The 23,780-nt window shown below is 38.6% G+C and overlaps 1 protein-coding gene across 1 annotated transcript; it reads left to right on the top strand.

The window, feature by feature from the left end:
* The first annotated feature begins 129 nt into the window (after positions 1-129).
* LOC139161153 (interleukin-20 receptor subunit alpha-like) lies at positions 130-22,689 on the top strand. Its single transcript, XM_070739912.1, has 7 exons — positions 130-348; positions 5,631-5,760; positions 7,662-7,840; positions 11,381-11,556; positions 15,238-15,379; positions 17,469-17,611; positions 21,365-22,689. The coding sequence occupies exons 1-7, from the start codon at positions 270-272 to the stop codon at positions 22,406-22,408; spliced, it is 1,893 nt and encodes a 630-aa protein (XP_070596013.1). The 5' UTR covers positions 130-269; the 3' UTR covers positions 22,409-22,689.
* The last annotated feature ends 1,091 nt before the right edge of the window (positions 22,690-23,780 follow it).

Genomic DNA, 23,780 nt, shown 5'->3' with positions numbered 1-23,780 from the left:
GGAAACCAGGCGCGAGAGCGCATCTTGCAAGCAATTAGCCCGAGCCCTGGAAATCACGCCAAGTCCGCGACACTATTGCTCCCTTTTCCGGGGGGACGACCAAAAGTTCGGCCCGGCAGGAGTAGCTAAGTGGGGTTCAGCCCTGGGAAGGGCGGAAGTTCTCCGCTTGGGCTGGTGGCGGGGGCGCCGCTTGCTGTCGCCCTTTGCGTCCGGATCCAATTGGTGGCGGAGACGAGCATCATGCAACGCACAGGCGCTGTCCCTTCTCAATGAGTGACCCCGCGGCGGCAGCTCTCTGGCTCCTCCTGCTACGGCTGGTCTTCCCCGCGCCTCTTCCAGAGGCGGCAGGTAGGTTATGGAGGGGGGGGGGTCTTGCAAGGTGGGGCAGCTTCCTCGCAGCTTTGGACTCGAACCCCAAAACGATGAGCCGCTTTTGCTCCTGGCACGATTTTGCTGAGAGCGATGGATGGAGTCGATCGATGAAGATGATCATCTATTTTTTTAAAAAGGCGTCCAGCGTCAGCAATAATGATGATGATGATAATAATAATAATAATAGCAATAACAACAACAACAACAGTAAGAATAAGAATAGAATACAATTTTATTGACCAAGTGTGATTTTGACGCACAAGGAATTTGTCTTGGTGCATATGCTCTCAGCGCACATAAAAGAAAAAGATAAAGATATTAATAACAACAATAACAATAACAACAATAACAACAACATCAACAACAACAACAATAATAATAATAATAATAATAATAATAATAATAATAATAATAATATTATAATGGGTCGTAGTTAGGTCTTGGAATCTGCTTTAAAGCTGTTATCTGCAATACAGTATTAGGAAAGGGGTTGCCTCTGAATACACTTGCAGAGTGAATGAATCACCAGTGGGTGGTAGGTGGCAACCAAGCTGGCTTTTATAAAGTGGCGCTCTGTTTATACAAAATGTGTGCAAGTCGGCTTAAATAGGCTTAGGGAAAAAGTGCAAGGTTTTAAACAGGTAGCTGAACCCGATCAGACAGGTATTTGGCTTAGAATGGGGCTGGGCTGTTTTTCCCATGTGAGCTTTTCAAATTGTCTCTGGTGATTCTTCAAGATTTCTCGCATTGTTGGACAGCTCACTCAAAAACAGAGCCCTGCTGTTGCTTTGAAGTTACTTCTAGGGATGGGTACCTCCTCCGCCCTGCAGTTTTGATAGATCTAAGTATCAGCTATTGCGCAGGGCGAAGTGTGGAGCGATTAGATGGTTACACTAAGACCCAGACCCAAATCTCCATTCAGCAATGAAGCTTCCTGGCAGATTTTGAACAAATTGTTTTCCTAGAGAGAGGGTGAAAAATCCACATATGCTATCTTGATTTTCTTGGAGAAAAAGTGACATACCAGTGCAACTGGGTTGTAAATGTTTTTTTTTTAAAGAATGGTAAAAATAACTCCATATTATGATGGGCCTACATGAAAATGATACTTGCAAAGTCACCATGTATCGTTAAAAAGATAAATATACAATAGTTAAAATCAAATGCATAGAATTCTGCATTATATACTGAGCTCTCACAGACATTTGATCAGAGTTATAATAAACTTGACAGCTTATTGGTTAAATTTAATCACTAACTTCAATTAGTGAATCCAGCTAGTTTGGTTATTTTACGATTGATTGTTTTATGCAAATTCAAAACGTGGTTAATTCTATAACCAGATTAAGTAAACTATTGGCTGTTTGCACACATATAGTACAAATAAACACAGACTTGAAACAGAACTTCAGTCTTTTATTTCAACTAGGCTTATTTATCTTTAAAAGTTTTATAAGAAAAATATGTGCAAAAATGGAAAACTTATTTAAAAAAAACAAAAAACCATAACTAGCCCTTAAGAAAAAAGGGTAAATAAATAGAGATATCCTAATATATCATAACATACTTAAAACCTATCTAAATTAAAGAAAATAAATTATGACTGTTTAGTGTTACAAATTGTTTCAAAATCTGTGTCAAAGGGGAGCATGTATCATTTTTATTAGTGCAGTAGATAGAATTGCCTTTTCAAAGATAAATAAATTGCACATCTCATGAATCTACTCCTTAATGTCAGGAATAATACTACCTTTCCAATTTGTCAAAATAATTATTTTAGCAATACTCCAGATTTGATATAACCATAATTCCCCAAAAATAATCAGAACTCAAAGTTTTGGAGCATAATTTAATATAATATTAACAGCTTTCGTTAAAAGATCTCCATAAATACATTTAAGTAATTAAAAATATTATCCCCATATTTTGTCAGTAATTTACAAGACTAAATCATATCAGTCAAGTAATTTTCAAATTCAGGTGCTGGCAATCTCTTGCTGTTGCTAAGTGACACAGTTATAAATTGAATCATCAAGTGACCATGCTCAACATGATATCAATTCCAGCTACAGTTGTGAATTGAATCCATTATGATCCTTAAGCATGAGACCATATGGCTACAACTGGTAACTTCCAATCAGCTTCCCCATTGATTTTGCTTGTTGGAAGCTGGTTATGAAATTCATAAATGGCAATCATGGGATGCTGGGACCATAGAAACAGCATTTAGATTTATATACCGCTTTACAGTGCTTTACAGTTCTCTCTAAGAGGTTTGCACAGTCAGCCAATTGCCCCCAACAATCTGGACCCCTTTTTTTTTACCAACCTCATAAGAATGGAAGGCTGAGTCAACCGTGAACCTGATGAGATTCTAACTGCCAAACTGCAGTCAGGTAGCAGTTAGCAGAAGTAGCCTGCAGTATTACATTCTAACCACTGTACCACCACGGTGCACCATCATAAATGCATGCCAGTTGCCAAGCGCTCAATTGCAATCATGGATAGGTCTTAAATCTCCTCTTTTAGCACCATTCTAACTGTTATAGAGCACCACACACCAAGACAACAACAATATTTTTCCCAAACGCCGTCACTCTGCTAAACAAATAATTCCCTCAACACTGTCAAACTGTTTACTAAGTCTGCACTACTAATACTACTACTTTTTTTTCATTATTTCTATCACCCATCTCCTGCCACTTATGACTGCGTGACTGTAACTTGTTGCTTGTATCCTTAAGATTGTTATTAATATAGATTGTTTTCTGATTGCTTATTTGACCCCTATGACAATAATTTAGTGTTATGCCTCATGATTCTTGACAAATGTATCTTTTTATTTTATGTACACTGAGAGCATATGCACCAAAGACAAATTATTTGTGTGTCCAATCACACTTGGCCAATAAAGAATTCTATTTTATTAATGGTTGCTGGAAGAGCAACCAATAACCAAGGGCTATAGTTGGTCCTTAGTTAATAACCTTAATTGGAACCCTCAATGCCACTGCTGAGGAAAGCAGTCATGAAGTGGGAAATCATGTGATCACCACTGTATTTTCCTGCCCGAAAAAATGAAACTACTCAATTTTATACTTTATACTCTTTACTTTTCATGTATTTGGTTGCTTCCTTTAAAAAAAAATATTTTTATTGTTTTTCAAACAAACATGACAAACACAACATATAACATTTAATGGAGCTATAATCGCTCCGCTTAAAATAGAAGTCTTCATTTTATAAAAGGAAAGAAGATCTTATTATTATTTAACACCGTCTAAACAAATATGTAAAAATATCTATTATAACACACTACATAAAAGCACTTCTAATATGTGTGTGTGTGTGTGTGTGTGTGTGTGTGTGACATGTTTTTTTGCTGAATTTGAAAATTAAGGGAGACTAGGATAGATCTATTTTGGCCCTATTTTGGCCTCATCAGCTAGCCATACCCACTGGGACTTGAACCTGCAACCTTTGCCTTGTAAGGCAGAGAATTATCCTCATAGGCTACAGTCTCCAATCCCTTCAGCTCTGCACCAGGGAAGGGTTACATATTTTTGTGTCGAATCACCCTGGTGTATTTGAAGGAACATCACAGCTCCTTATTTGCCTCTCGGCCCAACCCAGGGCCATTTCCAAGGCAGTTAATTTTATTGATAGCCGACAATTCTATCTGTATGTGTCACATATATATATGTGACACATATATATACATATATATATATATTGTTGATTTGTAGATTAAATCAAACAAAAGTAAAGAAGATAAGAGAATAAGAAATTACATTTATGTTATATATAATCACAACAACTAACTTATATCTTCTTTTTGTCCCAACAAGTATATACCTTCTGCCAAATATTTGGTTGCTTCCTAATCACTCCCCTACTCTTGCAGTACTCAATCGCCTGCTCATTGCTTTGTACACATCAAAAGCAATGTGTTTACACTGCAGCCCAGGGCTGGGAGCAGGGGTGAGCTACTGACCGGACGGGGGTGGGCCGTGGGAACGCAGTGGGGTAGCGAAAATGGAGGTCCACCCCAGAGCACCCAATTGCACTGAAAGATGTTGAAAGAAAGTGCAGGGTGTCCTGCATAAGCCACGCCCACAGTGTGGTAGTAAAAATTTTGGTAGCCCTTCACTGGCTGGGAGCCTTGTCTGTGCTACTCAAATAGCTTACTCTCATGTGACTAGAGGATAGCAATAGCATTTAGACTTATTTAGAGTGCTTTTACAGAGTCAGTCTGTTGCCCCCAACAATCTGGGTCCCCATTTTACCCACCTTGGAAGGATGGAAGGCTGAGTCAACTTTGAGCCTAGTGAGATTCGATCTGCCAAACTGACGTTAGCCGGTGGTCATCAGAAGTAGCCTGCAGTACTGCACTCTAACCACTAAGTCACTGCAGCTCCTGCTAGGTGCTGCAAAGGTGGTCATACATTTATTGTTATTATCAGTCTAACTTCAAACGATGGCTGAACAAGGGATTGGTAAGTGAGTACTATCTGTTTCTGTAGAGTTTTTCAATAAAGTTAAATATTCAGTGAATCTCATCATCAAAATCTAATCTGCAACCAAACAGGTCCTTACAGGCCCATCTGTTTGCTATCCCAGAAACAGAACACTTTCATACTGTACATCAACCCCAGAAATTGCCAGGAGTTTCCAAAAAAAGACCACAAAACTTGATACTCTATTAAATTTTCCAACTTATATTCTTAGAATTAGTCAGGAAAATATAAACCCAATGATCATTTTTAACTTCAATCTACCAGTATTGAAATTGTATCCTTATAATTAAAACAAACTCACCACATTAGCATTAAAAAATGGGAATAGATATTATTTTTATGTTATTTATTTGTATTCCACCTTTTTTATTTTTACAAATAACCCAAAACATCAAACATATCCCACACACCTTCACTCTGTTTCTTCACATAAACAACCTTAATCACAATAACGACCTTAATACAATAACAACCTTGACCACCAAACTCTCTATTAAAATTTTAGGATTGCTTTTTGCAGGTGAAAATACTAGATGGCAGCAAAAAGCAACCTTTCTTTTTCAATGCCTAAGAAGGGAGATGGAACAATTGTCCTGCAACAACTTCTGCTCCAACCAAAAGTGTTCATTCTGTCAAAGCCCCTCCATCTATTTTAAAAACAACCCCCCCCCCCCATTTTTAATGTGTGAATCATAATCTAATTGTTCATTTGTGTAATTTGGTTTTTTTTCCCCCTAATAGCATCAAATTGTCTTTTGCCCAGCCCACGGGATGTCCATTTTATCTCCAGAAACATGAAGAACATCCTGCATTGGTTGCCACCAGAAGGAATAACGGACAACAAATTAAATTATAAAGTGAAGTATTTGATGTATGTTGGCCATTGAATTTTACACTCTGTATATTGTAAAAATCAGCTGTTTCCATGTGCAAATGCATCCTTCTGCTTCCATAAGAGTCTGAAGACTATAAACGAGGGAGGCAGCTCCTGTGGTCCTAAGGTTAATTTTCAAATTTCTACATCAGAGGTTTATTCAGTCTTTCACTGAGAAATATTTCTTCTGCAACTGGCTGCCTGGGAGAGTATTAAGAGGAGAGAGCACATAGCAAAGAGCTAATGGGTATTTCTACTCACTCCGATTTACTGCTTGCTGAAGTTCTCAGTAGAGTACTGGGTTCACTTAACAACCATGCTAATAACTTAACAAATGCAATGATTCACTTTACAACTCTGCCCAGAAAAGTCGTAAAGTGGGGCAAACTCACTTAAGAAATGTCTCACTTAGCAATAGAAATTTGGGGTTCCATTGTGGTCATAACTCGAGAATTACCTGTATGCTGAAAAATGCAATATTGGACATTGAAAAGCTGCCCACTTCTCAGGGATAATGCTAGATGTTTGAAATAGTTCATAGCCCTTGAAAAATTGGTCCTTACATCTTATTTTTGCTGCTTCATCAAATACCCCTCCATACTAGCACCTAATTAAGGAAGAAAATATTTATTTTAAAGTCATAGTGTTCCACAAGAACTGAACATAAAATAACTTTATTTTTCTTGATGTATGGGAATATTTGGACCGTGAGTCACTGCTCACAGTCACTCATGCCCTCATCACCTCGAGGCTCGACTACTGTAACGCTCTCTACATGGGGCTACCTTTGAAAAGTGTTCGGAAACTTCAGATCGTGCAGAATGCAGCTGCGAGAGCAATCATGGGCTTTTCCAAATATGCCCATGTTACTCCAACACTCTGCAGTCTGCATTGGTTGCTGATCAGTTTCCGGTCACAATTCAAAGTGTTGGTTATCACCTATAAAGCCCTTCATGGCACCGGACCAGGGTATCTACAAGACCACCTTCTGCTGCACGAATCCCAGTGACCAGTTAGGTCCCACAGAGTGGGCCTTCTCCGGGTCCCGTCAACAAAACAATGTCGTTTGGCGGGGCCCAGGGGAAGAGCCTTCTCTGTGGCGGCCCCGGCCCTCTGGAACCAACTCCCCCCGGAGATTAGAATTGTCCCCACCCTCCTTGCCTTTCGTAAACTCCTTAAAACCCACCTCTGTTGTCAAGCATGGGGGAACTGAGACATCTCCCCCTGCCTATGTAGTTCTAGTGCATGATATAACTGTATGTATGTTTTTTATATTGGGGTTCCTTGCTTTTAGATTTTTTAAATGTGTAATTGTTACCTTAGATTTTAATTATTAGATTTGTCAATATATATTGTTCTTGTCACTGTTGTGAGCCGCCCCGAGTCTGCGGAGAGGGGCGGCATGCAAATCTAATAAATACAAATACAAATAACATAGAATAGTAATACTCTGCCTCCCTTCAGGCTGGATTCTAAAAGTCCACTTTGCAATAGGTGTATCATGAATGTAGCAGCCATAGCAACTCCTTAAAATAACCCTGACTTTTTCCAGGATTGTATATCAATTCTACAGTTAGCCAGGGATTCCAGGGAACAATATAGCTGCTTTAAAGAGTTGCAGACACAGCCCATATAAAACTCAGCAGCAGATAATTCCAGAAACAGAATTTATTGTGCTATTTTTGACACATCTACCCCTTCCACGCCCCAATGCACTTTTTTTGGAAGAGATTCCCCAAGTGCAGTTTCTGACATCTCAAAACAGACTATTTAATGTTTAAACAACAACAAAATCTTACAAAACTCCCTCTTTCTCTCTTCCCCAGAGCAACCCCAACTGAGGTTTAATCGCTGAAGTACTAATTTTGACTCTTTTTCTTTTACCTTTTGATATTCAGATATGGCACAGATAAATGGATTAAGTATCCAGAATGTAAGAATATCAACCAGACCTGGTGTGACCTCTCACATGGAACGTACAACCACAAAGAACAATATCATGCCAGAGTGAAAGTCTCTCTAAACGGAAATTGTTCTGTCTGGGCAGAATCACCCAGGTTCAATCCATTTACAGACAGTAAGGACAACTAATGTATGTTCATAACAGTGTTGTGAGATGCAGGAGGACAGCCACTGCTGTTAGATATTTGTGATTTCAACCCATGTCAGTCACCACTGATTTCATGCAACAGACACATATTGAAATATCCAAAATGTATGATGGGTGAAAGAGGTCTAAACACAGCCTGAGGATTGTTCTATAGCAATGTTTCCCAACCTTGGTAACTTGAAGACGTCTGGACTTCAACTCCCAAAATTACCCAGCCAGCCAAAGCTCCAAGTTGCCAAGATTGGGAAACACTGTTCTATAGCAAGGATGTCAAATTTGGTTTCATTGAGGGCCATATCAAGTTGTGTTTGGCCTTGAGGGGCTGAGTGGATGTGGCTGGAGTGGCCATGGATAGCTTGATGTCATTCCTGTTGGGGGCACCTGTGGTGGCCCAGGCAGGGCTGAGTGGGATGGAGAGTCTGCGGAGTCTGCGAGTCTGCGGAGAGGGGCGGCATACAAATCTAAATAAACATAAACATAAACATGGCCTACTACAGCACTCTGCCAATGAAAACTGAACTTGGGAGGCCCATCGCAGCCCTCCAAAGCTCCATTTTTGGCTGCCACAGCTTTCTCTAACATCCTGCCAGTTGCCACCAGATTGTAGATCAACACCCGGTCAGCCTGGGCCAGACTGAGGAACCACGGGCTGGTCTTTCACTGTTTCCAGGGTGACCACACAATTGTCATAGGGGTCAAATAAGCAATGAAGAACAATAAATATTAATAAAAATCTTAGGACACAAGCAACAAGTTACAGTCATACAGTCCTAAGTGGGAGGAAAAGGATGATGGGAATGATGAGAAAAACTAGTAGAATAGAAGTGCAGATTTAGTAGAAAGTCTGACAGTATTGAGGGAATTATTTGTTTAGTAGAGTGATGGTGTTCGGGGAAAAACTGTCCTTGTGTCTAGTTGTCTTGGTGTGCAGTGCTCTGTAGCGACGTTTTGAGGGTAGGAGTTGAAACGGTTTATGTCCAGGATGCAAGGGGTCAGTAAATATTTTTCCCGCCCTCTTTTTGACTCGTGCAGTATACAGGTCCTCAGTGGAAGGCAGGTTGGCAGCAATTGTTTTTTCTCCATGGGAAACAGAGACAGATACACACTTTCATTTCCCCAATACAGAAATTAAAAATCTCAAAATCTCTTGTTCAATATAACTTGTGTCTCTGTCTTATTTAATTTCGGTGGCCTTCTGTGCTTGTAGGCACCCATAACAATCCTAGCATGTATTAGCAATGTTTCTTAGCATGCATCCTAGAACAGAGGAACATATTGTTTCAGAAACTTATTTTTATTCTAGAACAGGTGTGGTAAATTAAATCCGTGGGCTGGGTACATCACACACAAGTCATACTCACCACAGTTTCATAAAGGGGGGGGAAGTGATGCGTCACGATACATCATGTGACGTGATCGAATTTAATGCCCATGTTCTACAATATACACTGCTCAAAAAAATAAACAGAACACTTAAAGAACACAATATAACTCCAAGTAAATCAAACTTCTGTGAAATCAAACTGTCCACTTAGGAAGCAACACTGATTGACAATCAATTCCACATGCTGTTGTGCACATTCAACTTTGTACAGAACAAAGTATTCAATGAGGATATTTCATTCATTCAGATCTAGGACGTGTTCTTTGAGTGTTCCCTTTATTTTTTTGAGCAGTATACTTTTGAATGAAGGCAAATATATGTGCCCCAGAATAATGTCATAGGATCCATCTGGGTCAATCACTGGGACCAGTGATTATGATTTTTCGAACTGGTGCTGGAGCACATCCTCAGGAAACTCCATTCCAGTGAGAGAGAAGTTCCCTGCGGATGGATTCCAACACAGATCCAAAGGTTACCAGATTAAACTTCTAATTCCAGTGGCTGACCCAGATTGAATAGGAAAGTGAACACAAGAACAAGGGGACACAATCTGAAGCGAGTTGGGGCAAAGATCAAAAGCAACATGAGAAAATATTATTTTACTGAAAGAGTAGTAGATCCTTGGAACAAACTTCCAGCAGACATGGTTGGTAAATCCACAGTAATTGAATTTAAACATGCCTGGGATAAACATACTGTATATCCATCCTAAGACAAAATACAAAGAATAGTATAAGGGCAGACTAGATAGATCATTAGGTCTTTTTCTGCCGTCAGTCTTCTATGTTTCTATGTTTCTATGAATCCTGATAAAATATACTTGACATCAGAGGAAAACCAACCTGCACAGGGTGACAGCATGAATGGAAAGGCAGAGGCATTCAGGATTACATTGTCTTATTGTTTACGACTATAGAAATAGTTTTTCTTGCACATAGAATAAGTATTTTATTGATCAGACTGTCTTTATAGAACTAAAATCATTGCCCTGAGCTTTGAAGGCATGCTTCCTAATAGTCCAAAATTCATAAAGGGTTTTTTTACAGCTCCTGAGGAGATTTATTGCAATATGTAGATTCAGTGAGAAGTCTGGACTAGTCTAGTAGCTTCATTTTTCTCTCACTTTGATTTTTAAAAATCTTCATACTTCATCAGGAACTAGTTTTTAATCTTCCTTCAATTTCAAAGCCAAGGTGGCCCCATGGTATGCATTCAAAGGCAAATTGATTATGAAAACCAATATAAATGTCTTTTGACTCATGGAGAAACTGTCTTGGGTGGTTGGATTTTTTTTTTTTAGATCCTACTCAATATACTGAATTTTCTAAATACATACAAATTAACAACACAATTGAAGGGATGTTATTAAAACTTTTCTTATATAAGTCAGACTACCCAACCTGGTCCTCTCTGGTTGTGTTGGGCTCTAAGCTTCCTCATGTCTAGCCACAATGATTGATGCTGATTGGAAGGACAATCAATGTAGTGAAACAATATGGTGTGGTACCAGTTGGAGTAGGCGAGCCTAAACATGTGTTCCTGAAAAGTTCAAGATAAAAAATATACCAGATAGATCAACAAAGGAATTCTGACTCAGTTGGTTTTGTGTTCTTATTGAGGGGGTTCTTGATGTCTTCTTGAAGACATTTCATTACCCAAACTAGGTAACAACATCACTGCTAGATAATATCATCATTAGCACTGAAGACGCTACCTACTTTGGGTAGTGAAACATCTGCAAGAAAACAACCAAGCTTAAAGAGCACCAAGGAACCCTCATTTTAACCCTGAGCTACAAATAGTCTCCTCTATTGTGTTCTTACTTGAATAGAATAGAATAGAATAGAATTTTATTGGCCAAGTGTGATTGGACACACAAGGAATTTGTCTTGGTGCATATGCTCTCAGCGTACATAAAATAAAATATACATTTGTCAAGAATCATGTGGTACAACACTTAATGATTGTCATCGGGGTCAAATAAGCAACGAAGAAACAATCAATATTAATAAAAATCTTAGGATATAAGCAACAAGTTACAGTCATACAGTCCTAAGTGGGAGGAAATGGGTGATAGGAATGATGAGAATATTATAAATAATGATATATGTTTGTTTTTTCAGCAACTATCGATCCACCTGCATTTATCCTCTCGTCTACCGAGAATTCTATTTCAGTCACTGTCGTTTCCCCCGAGAAATGGAAGAGAAATCCCAGGGAAGAACCCGTATATTTGGACAAAATATACTCGGGCCTACAATATAACGTGTCAGTGTTCAACAAAAACATAAATAAAAGGGTAAGTTGGAAATGGAAACGATTGCTCGGCAATTTGAATGGATTGTGCTACAGGCGAAACAGAAGTGGCGTTCTCCTGGCTCGTGAAGATATAGCTCAAACTCAGTGACTTTAAGATGAGCAGATGCCAACTCCACCCGTACTAAAGGTGCTGGGATTGAAAAACACTGATGTAGATGGACAAAGATAAAATCCAAGCCTGTCTTCAGGGACGGTAACTGTAGATGCAGCGAGAATGTACCTGTGCCTGCTGTCTGTGTTTGTAGATGTTCCCAGTTTAATGTTTTGGGGTTTTTTTAGAAGCACCTATGTAGTAGGAAACTTGCAGTCTTTAGAGCAGATGATTATATGTTGGAGGAGAACTGCTCCATGTTGGAGGGCGTTCTTGTTTTCAAAATGTGTTTTCTTTCCCAAGCTTCCCCTCCTCCCCCACCCCTACTTGAGGAGTTGCCAATGTATATGAATTCCTGGAAAAGAAAGATGCACCTGGAACTCCAGGGCAGGTTGCCAGGTCAAATCAATGCTTATCCTCCATCTAATTACCAAATATGGCAAGTGTGGACTGAAAAAAAAAAACAATTCAAGAAACAAGGCCAGAAGTAAAAATGAGAAGCAAAGCTATGAAGCAACTACAGAGCACGACAAAGCCCCAAAGAGAAGCAATCTAAATATAATCTGGAACCACTGTACTTCCTATGGTATCACTGTCCATCTGCCTTGCTGACTAATACCTTAAATAAGGTCCCTCTCAAAAAAGAGGATAGATGATAAATAGGTAGGTAGGTAGGTAGGTAGATGATAGATAGATAGATAGATAGATAGATAGATAGATAGATAGATAGATAGATAGATAGATAGGTAGGAGATAGATAGATAGATAGATAAAGATAGATGGTAGGTAGGTAGGTAGGTGGGTGGGTGGGTGGACGGACGGACGGACGGACGGACGGACGGACAGATAGATAGATAGATAAAGGGATGATAGGTAGGTAGGTAGGTGATAGATAGATAGACAGACAGACAGACAGATAGATAAAGAGATGATAGGTAGGTAGGTGATAGATAGATAGATAGATAGATAGATAGATAGATAGATAGATAGATAGATAGATAGATAGGACAGAGGGAGAAGGAGAGGGAAAGAAACGGAACTGATACTTTCTGCCCTTCTAGGCAAGTGCTTTGAGATTTTTGCCTGCTTGAAATATTTTTCTCTACCCCGATTCTTCACTTTTCTTTGCCTGCCCCCCTCTCTCAAGCATGATGTGTGCATGAGAGGAAGAAGGGGGGGGGGGGAATATAGAAATGTAGAGACTGGATATTCCACTTAGCACAAAGTCAAAATGGAATTAGATGATGCTACAAATGTAGCAGACCCAATAATGCCATCGGTAAAGAAAGACTAGGTTAACCCAGCACATTAGGGAGGATGGAGATTTTCCCCCAAGATTAGCGGAGGAATTTTAAGGTCATCCAATGGAATGGCTCCAAAATATGTCATAAGAAGGGAGTAAACATGATAGAAAGGCGAAGTAACAGGGACAGTTTTATTTTTTTCCAACTTACTTTTGAGTTTGTAGTTACTACCCTGTTACCCCAAAAATAAGACAGCGTCTTATATTAATTTTTGCTCCCAAAGATGTGCTACGTCTTATTTTCAGGGGATGTCTCTTTTTTTCAATGAAGAATTCACATTTATTGCTGAACAAAAAAATGAACATTTATTATATACTGTACAGTAGTTGTCATCACAAAGCAGCATAACCAGACAAACTGTGAATCCCATCAAGAATTTCTTACTACTACCATACCATTATGTACTACTGCAACACTCTCTCTACATGGGGCTACCTTTGAAAAGTGTTCGGAAACTCCAGATCGTGCAGAATGCAGCCGCGAGAGCAATCGTGGGGCTTCCAACATTCGCCCACGTTTCCTCAACACTCCGTGGCTTGCATTGGCTGCCGATCAGTTTCCGGTCACAATTCAAAGTGTTGGTCATGACCTTTAAAGCCCTACATGGCATTGGACCAGATTACCTCTGGAACCGCCTGCTACTGCACGAATCCCAGCGACTGATAAGGTCCCACAGAGTTGGCCTTCTCCGGGTCCCTTCGACTAAACAATGTTGTTTGGCGGGCCCCAGGGGAAGAGCCTTCTCTGTGGCGGCCCTGGCCCTCTGGAACCAACTCCCCCCCGGAGATTAGAATTGCCCCCAACTACTCAAGACTCATTTATACCACCAGGCATGGGGGAGTTGAGATATTCCTTCCCCCTAGGTCATTACAAGTTATGCATGGTATGTTTGTCTGTATGTTTGGTTTTATAATAAGGGTTTTTAGTTGTTTTATTATTGGATTGTCACATGGATTGTCATATGCTGTTTTTATTATTGTTGTTAGCCGCTCCGAGTCTACAGAGAGGGGCGGCATACAAATCCAATAAATTATTATTATTATTATTATTATTATTATTATTATTATTATTATTATTATTGTTATTATTACCATGTTGGATGCGTTTTAAATCTGATTGATGCAGCGTTTTGGGATGCAATTTATGGACAGCAGTGTTATATATGTTCTGTTTGGGAATGCTGCAAAACGAAACGTCTCCTATGTCTTACTTTCGGGGAATGCCTTATATTAGGCAATTCTACGAAACCTCTCCTATGTCTTACTTTCAGGGGTAACTTATTTTCGGGAAAACAGGGTATCATATTTCACTACAGGCCGAAAATCCAATTTGTTTGCCACCCAGATACAGTATTTGTTTCCACATCTACCCTCATTTTTGTATATAAAAATAATTCCTAAATAGTACATTGTTGGAAATTGAACATTTTGCTGCCAATTTCAGTAGGACAATTGAGGGTTTAGGAAAAGCTGGATACAGATTTTCCCAATTCTCTGCTTAGCCAAACCACAAGAGGGCGCTATGAACATTTTAGAATGTCCTCAACTAGATTATATGTGACCAACCATATCTCACAAATTTTAACTGTTCCCAAAGCACCTTTTTTTAAAAAAACAAAAACCAAATGTGCCCTCAGAGGATTGGGAACTGTTAACCAGCTAATGACTTGTTTGTGTGTGCCATATTTAACACAGCTTGCACATTCATAATAGATTATAAAAATAATACGTCTTTGACTGTTATAGCTATATCACAACGTGGCATAAGTGATATCATATCAAACCAGGAGTTAACTTATGATGTTTGAATTGCAAGCATCTGTTGCCTGCACAAAGCTCTCGCTCAAAATATTGTTGAAGGCCAAAAAACCTCCTTTTTAAGGGCAGAACAAACTTTTATTTCCCCAAGTATAGTCAGGAAGTACTGTATATGACATTGCATGATCTACTTGTTATATAGTGCTTTCAGCTAGGTTTTTGAAATCCAAATATATGTCATGTTTTCTGTTTTCAAGACTATAGAGTTTTTAGAAAGGGTTTGTTATCTGGTGTTTTTTTGTTGTTGTTCAGTAGGTGACATCTTAATATAGGTTTTTTTTTAAAATAAATATTTTTTATTGATTTTTAACAATTTAAAATCACACAACATAAAACAGTGCGTAGTGAAATGTGAATTGTGCCCACCACCCCGACATACACACATTCCCCACCATCTTAATATAGTTAAGTTTAAAATGTAAAAATATTTTCCTTCTTCCTTCCTTTAGTGGATGTTTTGCATTCAAAACCACCAATTGGAGGTGCAGCAGTTACAGCCAAATACGATATACTGTGTCACCATACAGATATATATTACTCCACTCCTGTTTAGTGAATTATCTGAAGAACACTGCATCGCTACTCTGAAAGGTAAGCGAAGGAGTACAAAATACACAAAACCTCTGCGTGTCATCAATACTACGAATAGATGAAAGTTGCTACCTTTGAAAAGTGTTCGGAAACTTCAGCTTGTGCAGAATGCATCTGCGAGAGCAATCATGGGCTTCCCTGAATATGCCAATGTTACACCAACACTCTGCAGTCTGCATTGGTTGCCGATCTGTTTGCGGTCACAATTCAAAGTGTTGGTTATGACCTATAAAGCCCTTCATGGCATCAGACCAGAATATCTCCTGGACCACCTTCTGCCGCACGAATCCCAGCGACCAGTTAGGTCCCACAGAGTGGGCCTTCTCCGAGTCCCGTCAACTAAACAATGTCGTTTGGCAGGACCCAGGGGAAGAGCCTTCTCTGTGGCGGCCCTGGCCCTGTGGAACCAACTCCCCCCAGAGATCAGAATTGCCCCCACCCTCCACGCCTTTCGTAAGCTCCTTAAAACCCACCTCTGCCGTCAGGCATGGGGGAACTGAGATATTCCTTCTCCCTAGGCCTATACAATTTGTGCATGGTATGTCTGTATGTATGTTTGGTTTTTAATATGGGTTTTTTAGTGGTTTTAAATATTAGATTTGTTACATGCTGTTTTTATTACTGTTGTTAGCCGCCCCAAGTCTATGGAGAGGGGGGGCATACAAATCTAATAAATAAAATGAATGAATGAATGAATGAATGAATGAATGAATGAATGAATGAATGAATGAATGAATAAGAATTCTACACTGGTTTCTAATTCTCTTGAAAATTATTCAGAAGAAACTTTTGGCTTTATAAGATACATAACATTTCCTGTGTTGCATCTGTTACATCTGCCACAACTCAGTTTCTATACCATCACAATGATTTTGGGTTCTTTTAGATGTAAATATTTTTATTGAACTATTATGAAATATAAAATACAAAGTAAATAGAAGAACACAGTGGGGGGGGGAGGAAAGGAGAAATGAGGAAAGAGAAGAAAAATAAGAATTGACTTCCAACTCTCTCTATTTGCTTTCTTTTTTTAAGAGTAACCAAGATCTATCATAGTTGACCTTAGGTTTCCATTTGAGTCTCGTGATGGATAGAAAAGACAACATTCCTACTAATATGGCCTCTGCTAGTTGCTCTTACAAAAATAGATCTGTTTTTAACCACTCCTTTTCAGCTCTAAGTAGTTGCATTTTTGCTTTGATGGGATTCTGAAGAGCATAATTTTAAATCTTTTATTAGAAACAAGCAACTCAGTCCTTTTTAGTCGTTATTAATTGCCTATGTATTCCTAATAAATGCAGATAAATTAGGCGAAGAAAGAAAGTGCTGGCAGGGAAATCAATAACTTACTCGGGATGAACAGCCTAAATATAGAACTTAAAAGAACATAACCCAGCTGTTACACAAGCAAGAAAAGACCTTATTTTAATGCTTGCTAACATGCAATATATTTGGGGAAATAATATATTTCATAAGCATGCTGGCTGATACGTGGGCATATGTTGAGGGCAAAACTGTCAAAATTCTCCACCGAAGCTAAAGGCCATATTTCAGTTCTGAATAACCCTCCAATCTAATTAAATTTTTATACTAGAAATTAGAAAGAGTTCAAAATATGTGAAACTTCCAAATAGATATAAATATTATGTATATTTTCTTGCTAATGTGCAAGTAATCCTCGACTTATGACAGTGGAGACCTGAGCAAAACAGGGCAGTTGTTAAAGTCAGTTGCACCGGATTTTACAACCTTCTTTGACCCAAGTGAATCTCTGCAGTTTTTAAGTGAATCATTTATTTATTATTATTTATTATTTAAATTTATATGCCGCCCCGAATTTCCATATTATATACATAACTGTGCTCATTTGCCTATTACTTACATATCCATTCTTTGACATATCGCTATAAGAGTAATTCATACATAATATTTACATCTTCTTTCACCCAAATCTATTTATTAGCTACCAATTGGAGCCGATAATAATAATAATAATAATAATAATAATAATAATAATAATAATAATAATAATGCTTTTTGCTTGCTGGCCCTTTGACAAATGGATAACATCTAACCTATGTTTTCTCAGCAGATCTAGCTTTCAAGCAAACTGCAACAGTGATTTTTGGATATACTTTACCAGGCCTGTTATTAGTCCTGATTATTTTGGTGACAAGTTGCTGTCTTTATAGATACACTCATCTTGTGAAGCAAGCATATCCCAAGAACTTGGTAAGGATTCTTTGCCATCTTTGAAATATACTGCTCAAAAAAATAAAGGGAACACTCAAGTAACACATCCTAGATCTGAATGAATGAAATATTCTCATTGAATACTTTGTTCTGTACAAATTTGAATGTGCACAACAGCATGGGAAATTGATTGTCAATCAGTGTTGCTTCCTACGTGGAAGTTTGATTTCACAGAAGTTTGATTTACTTGGAGTTATACTCTGTTGTTTAAGTGTTCCCTTTATTTTTTTGAGCAGTGTATATTTAATTGCATTGAATTTAAGGCAATGTGTAATGAAGCCTAGTTTATACTGGGGGGGAAAGTATTATTGGGGGGGAAGCTCTTTAGCTGAAACAATGATTGATATTAAATACAGACAGCAAGTGCAGAATTGCTGGTGCTGTAATTTCTCCCATGCTCAAGTGGAGAACAACAAGAATTAGCAGCTGTATAGAAGTCAATTTTGCATTTCTTGTCAGAGTTATTTTGAACTTGCGTTGAAAACGTGGAGAATACCAGCTGCTGGAAAAGTTTCTTAATGAAAACACTACAGCAGGAGTTTCTTCAAATAGTTCTTTACTTCTTCGGTGGTAGTATCAAAAATAACTATTCACTCTATACTATATTATAAACAAACCACTATACTAAACACTAACCAACCTTGTTTCACAGCAAACTACATTATACTACCAAAATAAATCACACTAAACCAGACCACAAGACCATACTAAACCACACTCACACAAAAGGTGTATAATATTATATACCGTATATACTCGAGTATAAGCCGAGTTTTTCAGCCCCAAAAATGGGCTGAAAAACCTGACCTCGGCTTATACTCGAGTCACCACAGGAGGGCGCCGAATCACCACAAGAGGGCGCCCCGCCAGCAAGCTAAACGGGGAGGACGGGGACGGCATGAACTCTCTCCAGGCTTTAGAAGCCTCCAGCTGGAGAGAGAAGCAGATTTGTTACAGAGATCCACTTGGTACGGCAGCAGGGGAAGGAGGAGGAGGAGGACAGCTGTTCCCTTTCCTCCTCCTCCCCGTGGCTGTGGGCTATTCTGGCTCTCCACCTCCTCCTTTCCCTGTTGCAGTCCCAAGTGGATCTCTTTAGCAAATCTGCTTCCCTGCACAACACATGGGGCAATAAAGGGAGACGAGGAGGAGGGAGGATCAGGGGTGGGAGATCAAGCCAACGAGTCAGCCAGCAAGCTAAAGAGGGGGGGGGGAACAGCATGAACTCTCTCCAGGCTTCTAAAAACTCAAGTTTAAAGAGCCCTGGGTTAGAGTTAGAAATGCAAGAGTCTTCAAACCTGGAAAAATTAGGGCTTGTGGACTTCAACTCCTACTCCTGAAGTAGCATGGCTGGTGCAGGAATTCTGGGAGTTGAAGTCCACTAGTCTTAAAAATGTCAAGTTTAAAGAGCCCTGGGTTAGGGTTAGAAATGCAAGTCTTCAAATCTGGAAAGATTAGGGTTTGTGGACTTCAACTCCTACTCCTGAAGTAGCATGGCTGGTGCAGGAATTCTGGGAGTTGAAGCCCACTAGTCTTAAAACTCAAGTTTAAAGAGCCCTGGGTTAGGGTTAGAAATGCAAGTCTTCAAACCTGGAAAGATTAAGGCTTGTGGACTTCAACTCCCACTCCTGAGGTAGCATGGCTGGTGCAGGAATTCTGGGAGTTGAAGTCCACTAGTCTTAAAACTGTCAAGTTTAAAGACCCCTGGGTTAGGTTTAGAAATAGGTTTTAGCTTGGTTGCTGATTGAGCTACTTTTTTTACTTTTTAATTTATTGTTATTACCAGATTGCTTTCGTTTACCCTCTTTTAAATTTACAGAGCTAATTTTGGTTTTCTTTAAAATAAATATTCTAAAACATTTAATCTACTGATGTCTCAATTAATGTAATTTTATTGGTTTCCATTTTTATAAGTTACCAGTAGCCACTGCATTTTCTAACCTCGGGTCAATAAGTTTTCCCAGGTTTTTGTGGCAAAAACTGGTGCCTCGGCTTATACTCGGGTCGGCTTATACTCGAGTATATACAGTACATGCACTGACCAGTCAGGCTGTAGAATAGATTGCATCATTCTGCTGAAGCACCATGACTCAGCATTATCTTTACATTACAGTAATTACAACAATTCTACTGTACTTGCAATATTACTTCAGGTTTTATATCCTGACATTTCTCCCCCGTCACCACCACCTTGAATCAGTTTACACAAGCAGAAGAATTATCTTCTGATAAATACTGAAGAAGCAAACCACATCAGGGAGCAATTGCCCCAAATTCCTTTTCTTAAAATAGCAATTGCCAGATAGTGGTTATATTTCTGGTAGGAAGATGTCTCTTTTTCACCTGTGCAACTATCTGGAAAGCTCAAAGTAACTATTTGGAAGTGCTTTACTTGACCATGGAGAATCTCTACCAGTGACTTACAGCATCTTCTAGAGTTACTCGGACAACATTGTGCCAAATCAGTAATAAGCTTTACCCATAATGACGGGGAAAATGGCATTAGAAGATGTCCCAAATGTGCTTTTCCAAAAGGCAACTGGATTTTCTTCAGTTTTTCTCCTCTTTGAAAACGTTTGCTTCTCATCAAGAATCTTTTTCAGTTCTAACTGACTGGTGGGTATTGGAAGGATTTACAGTATAGTCTTTGCAATCATCTGGTCGTTAGCATTCTGAAAGCCATTGAGTCTTTAATGAAAGCTATAGAATGAATTGATTTTTAAAAAGTTTTTGCGTTTTTCACTGAATTTAACACTCAACATTTTACAAGTATTTAAAAATACGTACATGAATCATATATGTTGTTTGGAAAACTGGATTTTTAAAAAATTTAATACATTTATTTGCCTTACGAACTGTCCATGGGCTGAAGCATAAAGAATCTTTCAGTTGAAGTGTCCACCAATATATTACATTATTTGTGTTCATATATTGCATTAAGACATAATTTGGTTTTCCTGCTTGGCAATATTGGTTATACAATGTTGACAATAATATACAATGAACCATGATTAAAAGCAGCCATGGCTCAATGTAATGTACAAAGCCACCATGAGTAAGTCAGTCAGTCAAGTAAGAAAGAAATTGTTTTCTTTTTAAACTGCTCATCATGACACATATATATTGTGGGACAGGCTGAACAGCAATGATATGTTATTGCTAAAAAAATTACAGCAGTAAATAAGTGAATTCTTAAGTACATGTCAAAGAAAGAAAGGTATGAAATATTAACCATAAGATCTTGGTAAAAAGAAAAAAAATATAGAGAAGAAATTCCAGGGGAGGGAGAGATAAGAGGTAAATGGGTGAAGGAGTAGATCAAAATCTATTTCTAATTATTAGAGAAACGTATAAAACTGTGGATGCCAACAAGCAATATCTCTCTTAGTTACTAATCTTTTATTCTTTACTCAATATTGCAGGTTTTATAGGAAATATAAAGTATGTGTGTATGTGTTGTTTGGTTTTTAAATATGATAGGGTTTTATATGCTTCTTTTTTAATATTAGATTTGTTTCGCTATAATATTGTTTTTATTATTGTTGTGAGCCAACCCGAGTCTTCAGAGAGGGGCGGCATACAAATCTAATAAATTATTATTATAATTATAATTATTAAATGTTATTGAGGAAATGTTCATGCAGTTATGTCACAGGCATATTCTACCAGATTTACTCAATATTTAACAGACAGGGCCATTTTCTTTCTAAGGTCTTACCATTTTTCCCCCTACAGATCTTGAAATACAGTCAAGGCTTTGGAAGAGAGAATTTTGTTCCTTCTGAAAAAATAGTGGTTAACTTCATTACAGTTAGTGTTGTAGAAGAACATAAATTCTTTCCGGAGAACCATCAGCGGAGAATCATCAATGGCTACATCAATGCTGAGATTGGTGAGGAAAGCTGTGTAGAAGAGAAAGCTTCAAAAAAAGTTCTGGGAAACAATAATTTCTTAGAAAGGGACAATGTACTAAAAAATGAACAAAATGGAAGCCATGAAAAACTGGCGGAGTTGGAATCGCCCCAGATGCACAATGACGAGGCGGTGGTATACGAATTTGACGTGAGGGCTGAACAGATGATTCCAGTTCAGGAGAAACAACAAATGTTTAGCTGTGTTCGTGAACCAGATTGTGCACCGCACAGTTCACAAGCAACAACGTCAGAGTTGCCTATCTGTGGAACAAAGCAGGACTATTGCCCCCAGTTTGGCACACAAGATCCAAATACCCCTTTGGGGGGACAATTAAAAGAAGTCCTTTGGAATGAAAGGAAACCTGCTTCTTTGCAATTATACGATGCTGAAGTCCCTCTGATAAATTTGATGGCTGATGAGCCCAACCGGGCCTTCTGTTCTGAGTGTAATGTTATAGCAGACATTTGTTTGGTGCCTGACCGAAAAGGGTCCTTTTTGGATGAAAAAGAAGCTGCCCCCAAAGAACCACAGACTTTGCTATCTCTCCTAACTCAAAAGACAACTTCAAAACATCACCAGAATGGAACAAGGACCAAGGAAAGCCAAGAAACAGGGATGGAAGAAGAGCAGAACCAAACAGTTGATTGGAATCCCTGGACTGGGAGAATGTATTTGTCCCCGTTACTTAATATAACAAAAGAAGATCAAATTGACCCCAAAAATTATGAGGAATCTCTGGAAGAAGCACTTCTATTCAGGCTTTATGAGAGCCACTGTTCTGAGGACTTATTACGAAAATATGAGAATATGTATCTCCTCCGACTCAAAGAACATTGGGGACTACATATAGAAATGCAAACTTAATCTGTCTTTCATTTCACGATTTATTAACTCAGTCTCATGATTATCAACAAAGTCATGGGTTCAGCCCACAGTCAGCTCTAAACAAAAGATCCACTTCCGGTCAGCAAAGACTTGCCCCGTGCAATGATTTGGTTGACCCAAACTTCAAGAGCTTTTTCTAGACTTTTGCAGATAAGGAACGCTGCAGACTAGCTGAATATTGCTGATAAGTAAAGATTTTTTGGCTATCTTCATATCATTAGACTTCAGCAATTCAATACATCTATTTTTTTTTAAAGACAGTCTTGAGCATTATTGGTTTGTTTTAATTAAGACTGCCCATACAGAGCAAAAAAAAATGGTTTGGTTTGAATAGTATGATAAGATGAACTGGCTATGTTAATGAAAACAGAAAAACCTACAATATTAGAAGAATAATTCAGCCTAGGGAACTAATAGCACCAGGGATTAATATAGGTAGTTGGTGACTTTTACTGTTTGTTTAATGACAGCTCAAAGTTGCGATGATCTCAGAAAAAGTGACTTATAATTTGTCCTCAAAGTTACAACCATTGCAACACCCCCATGGGCACATGATCACAACATGAGTACACTCGGCATCTGGCTTGTACTTACAATTGCAGTATCTTTGTGGTCACAAGAATGAGATTTGTGGCTTTCTCAGCCAGTTTCCAACAAGTCAAGTCAATTCACTTAACAAGCACATGAATTACTTAATGACCATGGTTATTTGTTTAGCAACCTAATGGTTGTAAAATTGGGTCTGGTTACATGGTGATCATTTAAGAACTGCATTGTTTAGACCTAACTTCTAGTCCCAATTGTTACCATAAGTCAAGAACCACCCATACACATTTTTACTGGACTTTTAAAAGTTTTTTTAAGGTTTTTAGCTGTCAATGGGTCACAGTTAAGTTGGCCATATGATTTCACTATCTGAAGTGCCATGTTTCTCAATTCAAATAAGAGGATGCAATCATGTCTTTCTTGATGGCTTCCCACTTAGATTCAATAGGCTACTCTTATCTTGTGATACAGTGCTCTAAACTGTAAGAGATGATTAACATCTTTGGAATGTTGGGAGGGCATTCTGAATACAGTCACAAAATGTACTATTTATGATGGACTTGACCAATCACTAAACACCTGCCATATTTTTCAGAGTATAAGAGGCACCGGAGTATAAAACGCACCTTAGTTTTTGGCAAGGAAAATAGGGAAAAGAATCTGTTTACCAGATATTCATCTGGCTAGCATCCTTAGTCTGGTCAGTTTCAGCACATTATTTTATCCCCTGCTTATTTGGAAAGACCTTATTTGGAGAGAGTAACAATGAAATAGCTTGCAAGCCAGTAAGAGCTGGGAACATTGT

Source organism: Erythrolamprus reginae, chromosome 1 (assembly GCF_031021105.1).
Source record: "Erythrolamprus reginae isolate rEryReg1 chromosome 1, rEryReg1.hap1, whole genome shotgun sequence".
NCBI lineage: Eukaryota > Metazoa > Chordata > Lepidosauria > Squamata > Dipsadidae > Erythrolamprus > Erythrolamprus reginae.
This window is presented reverse-complemented; position numbering and strand designations above follow the sequence as displayed.

What these genes read in the sequence shown, in the direction of transcription:
- LOC139161153 (XM_070739912.1), top strand. Translation starts at nt 270, where the DNA reads ATGAGTGACCCCGCGGCGGCAGCTCTCTGGCTCCTCCTGCTACGGCTG. An exon ending in GTTCAATCCATTTACAGACA is followed by an intron (nt 7,841 to 11,380) that starts GTAAGGACAACT and finishes TTGTTTTTTCAG; the next exon opens with CAACTATCGATCCACCTGCA. An exon ending in AAGCATATCCCAAGAACTTG is followed by an intron (nt 17,612 to 21,364) that starts GTAAGGATTCTT and finishes TTCCCCCTACAG; the next exon opens with ATCTTGAAATACAGTCAAGG.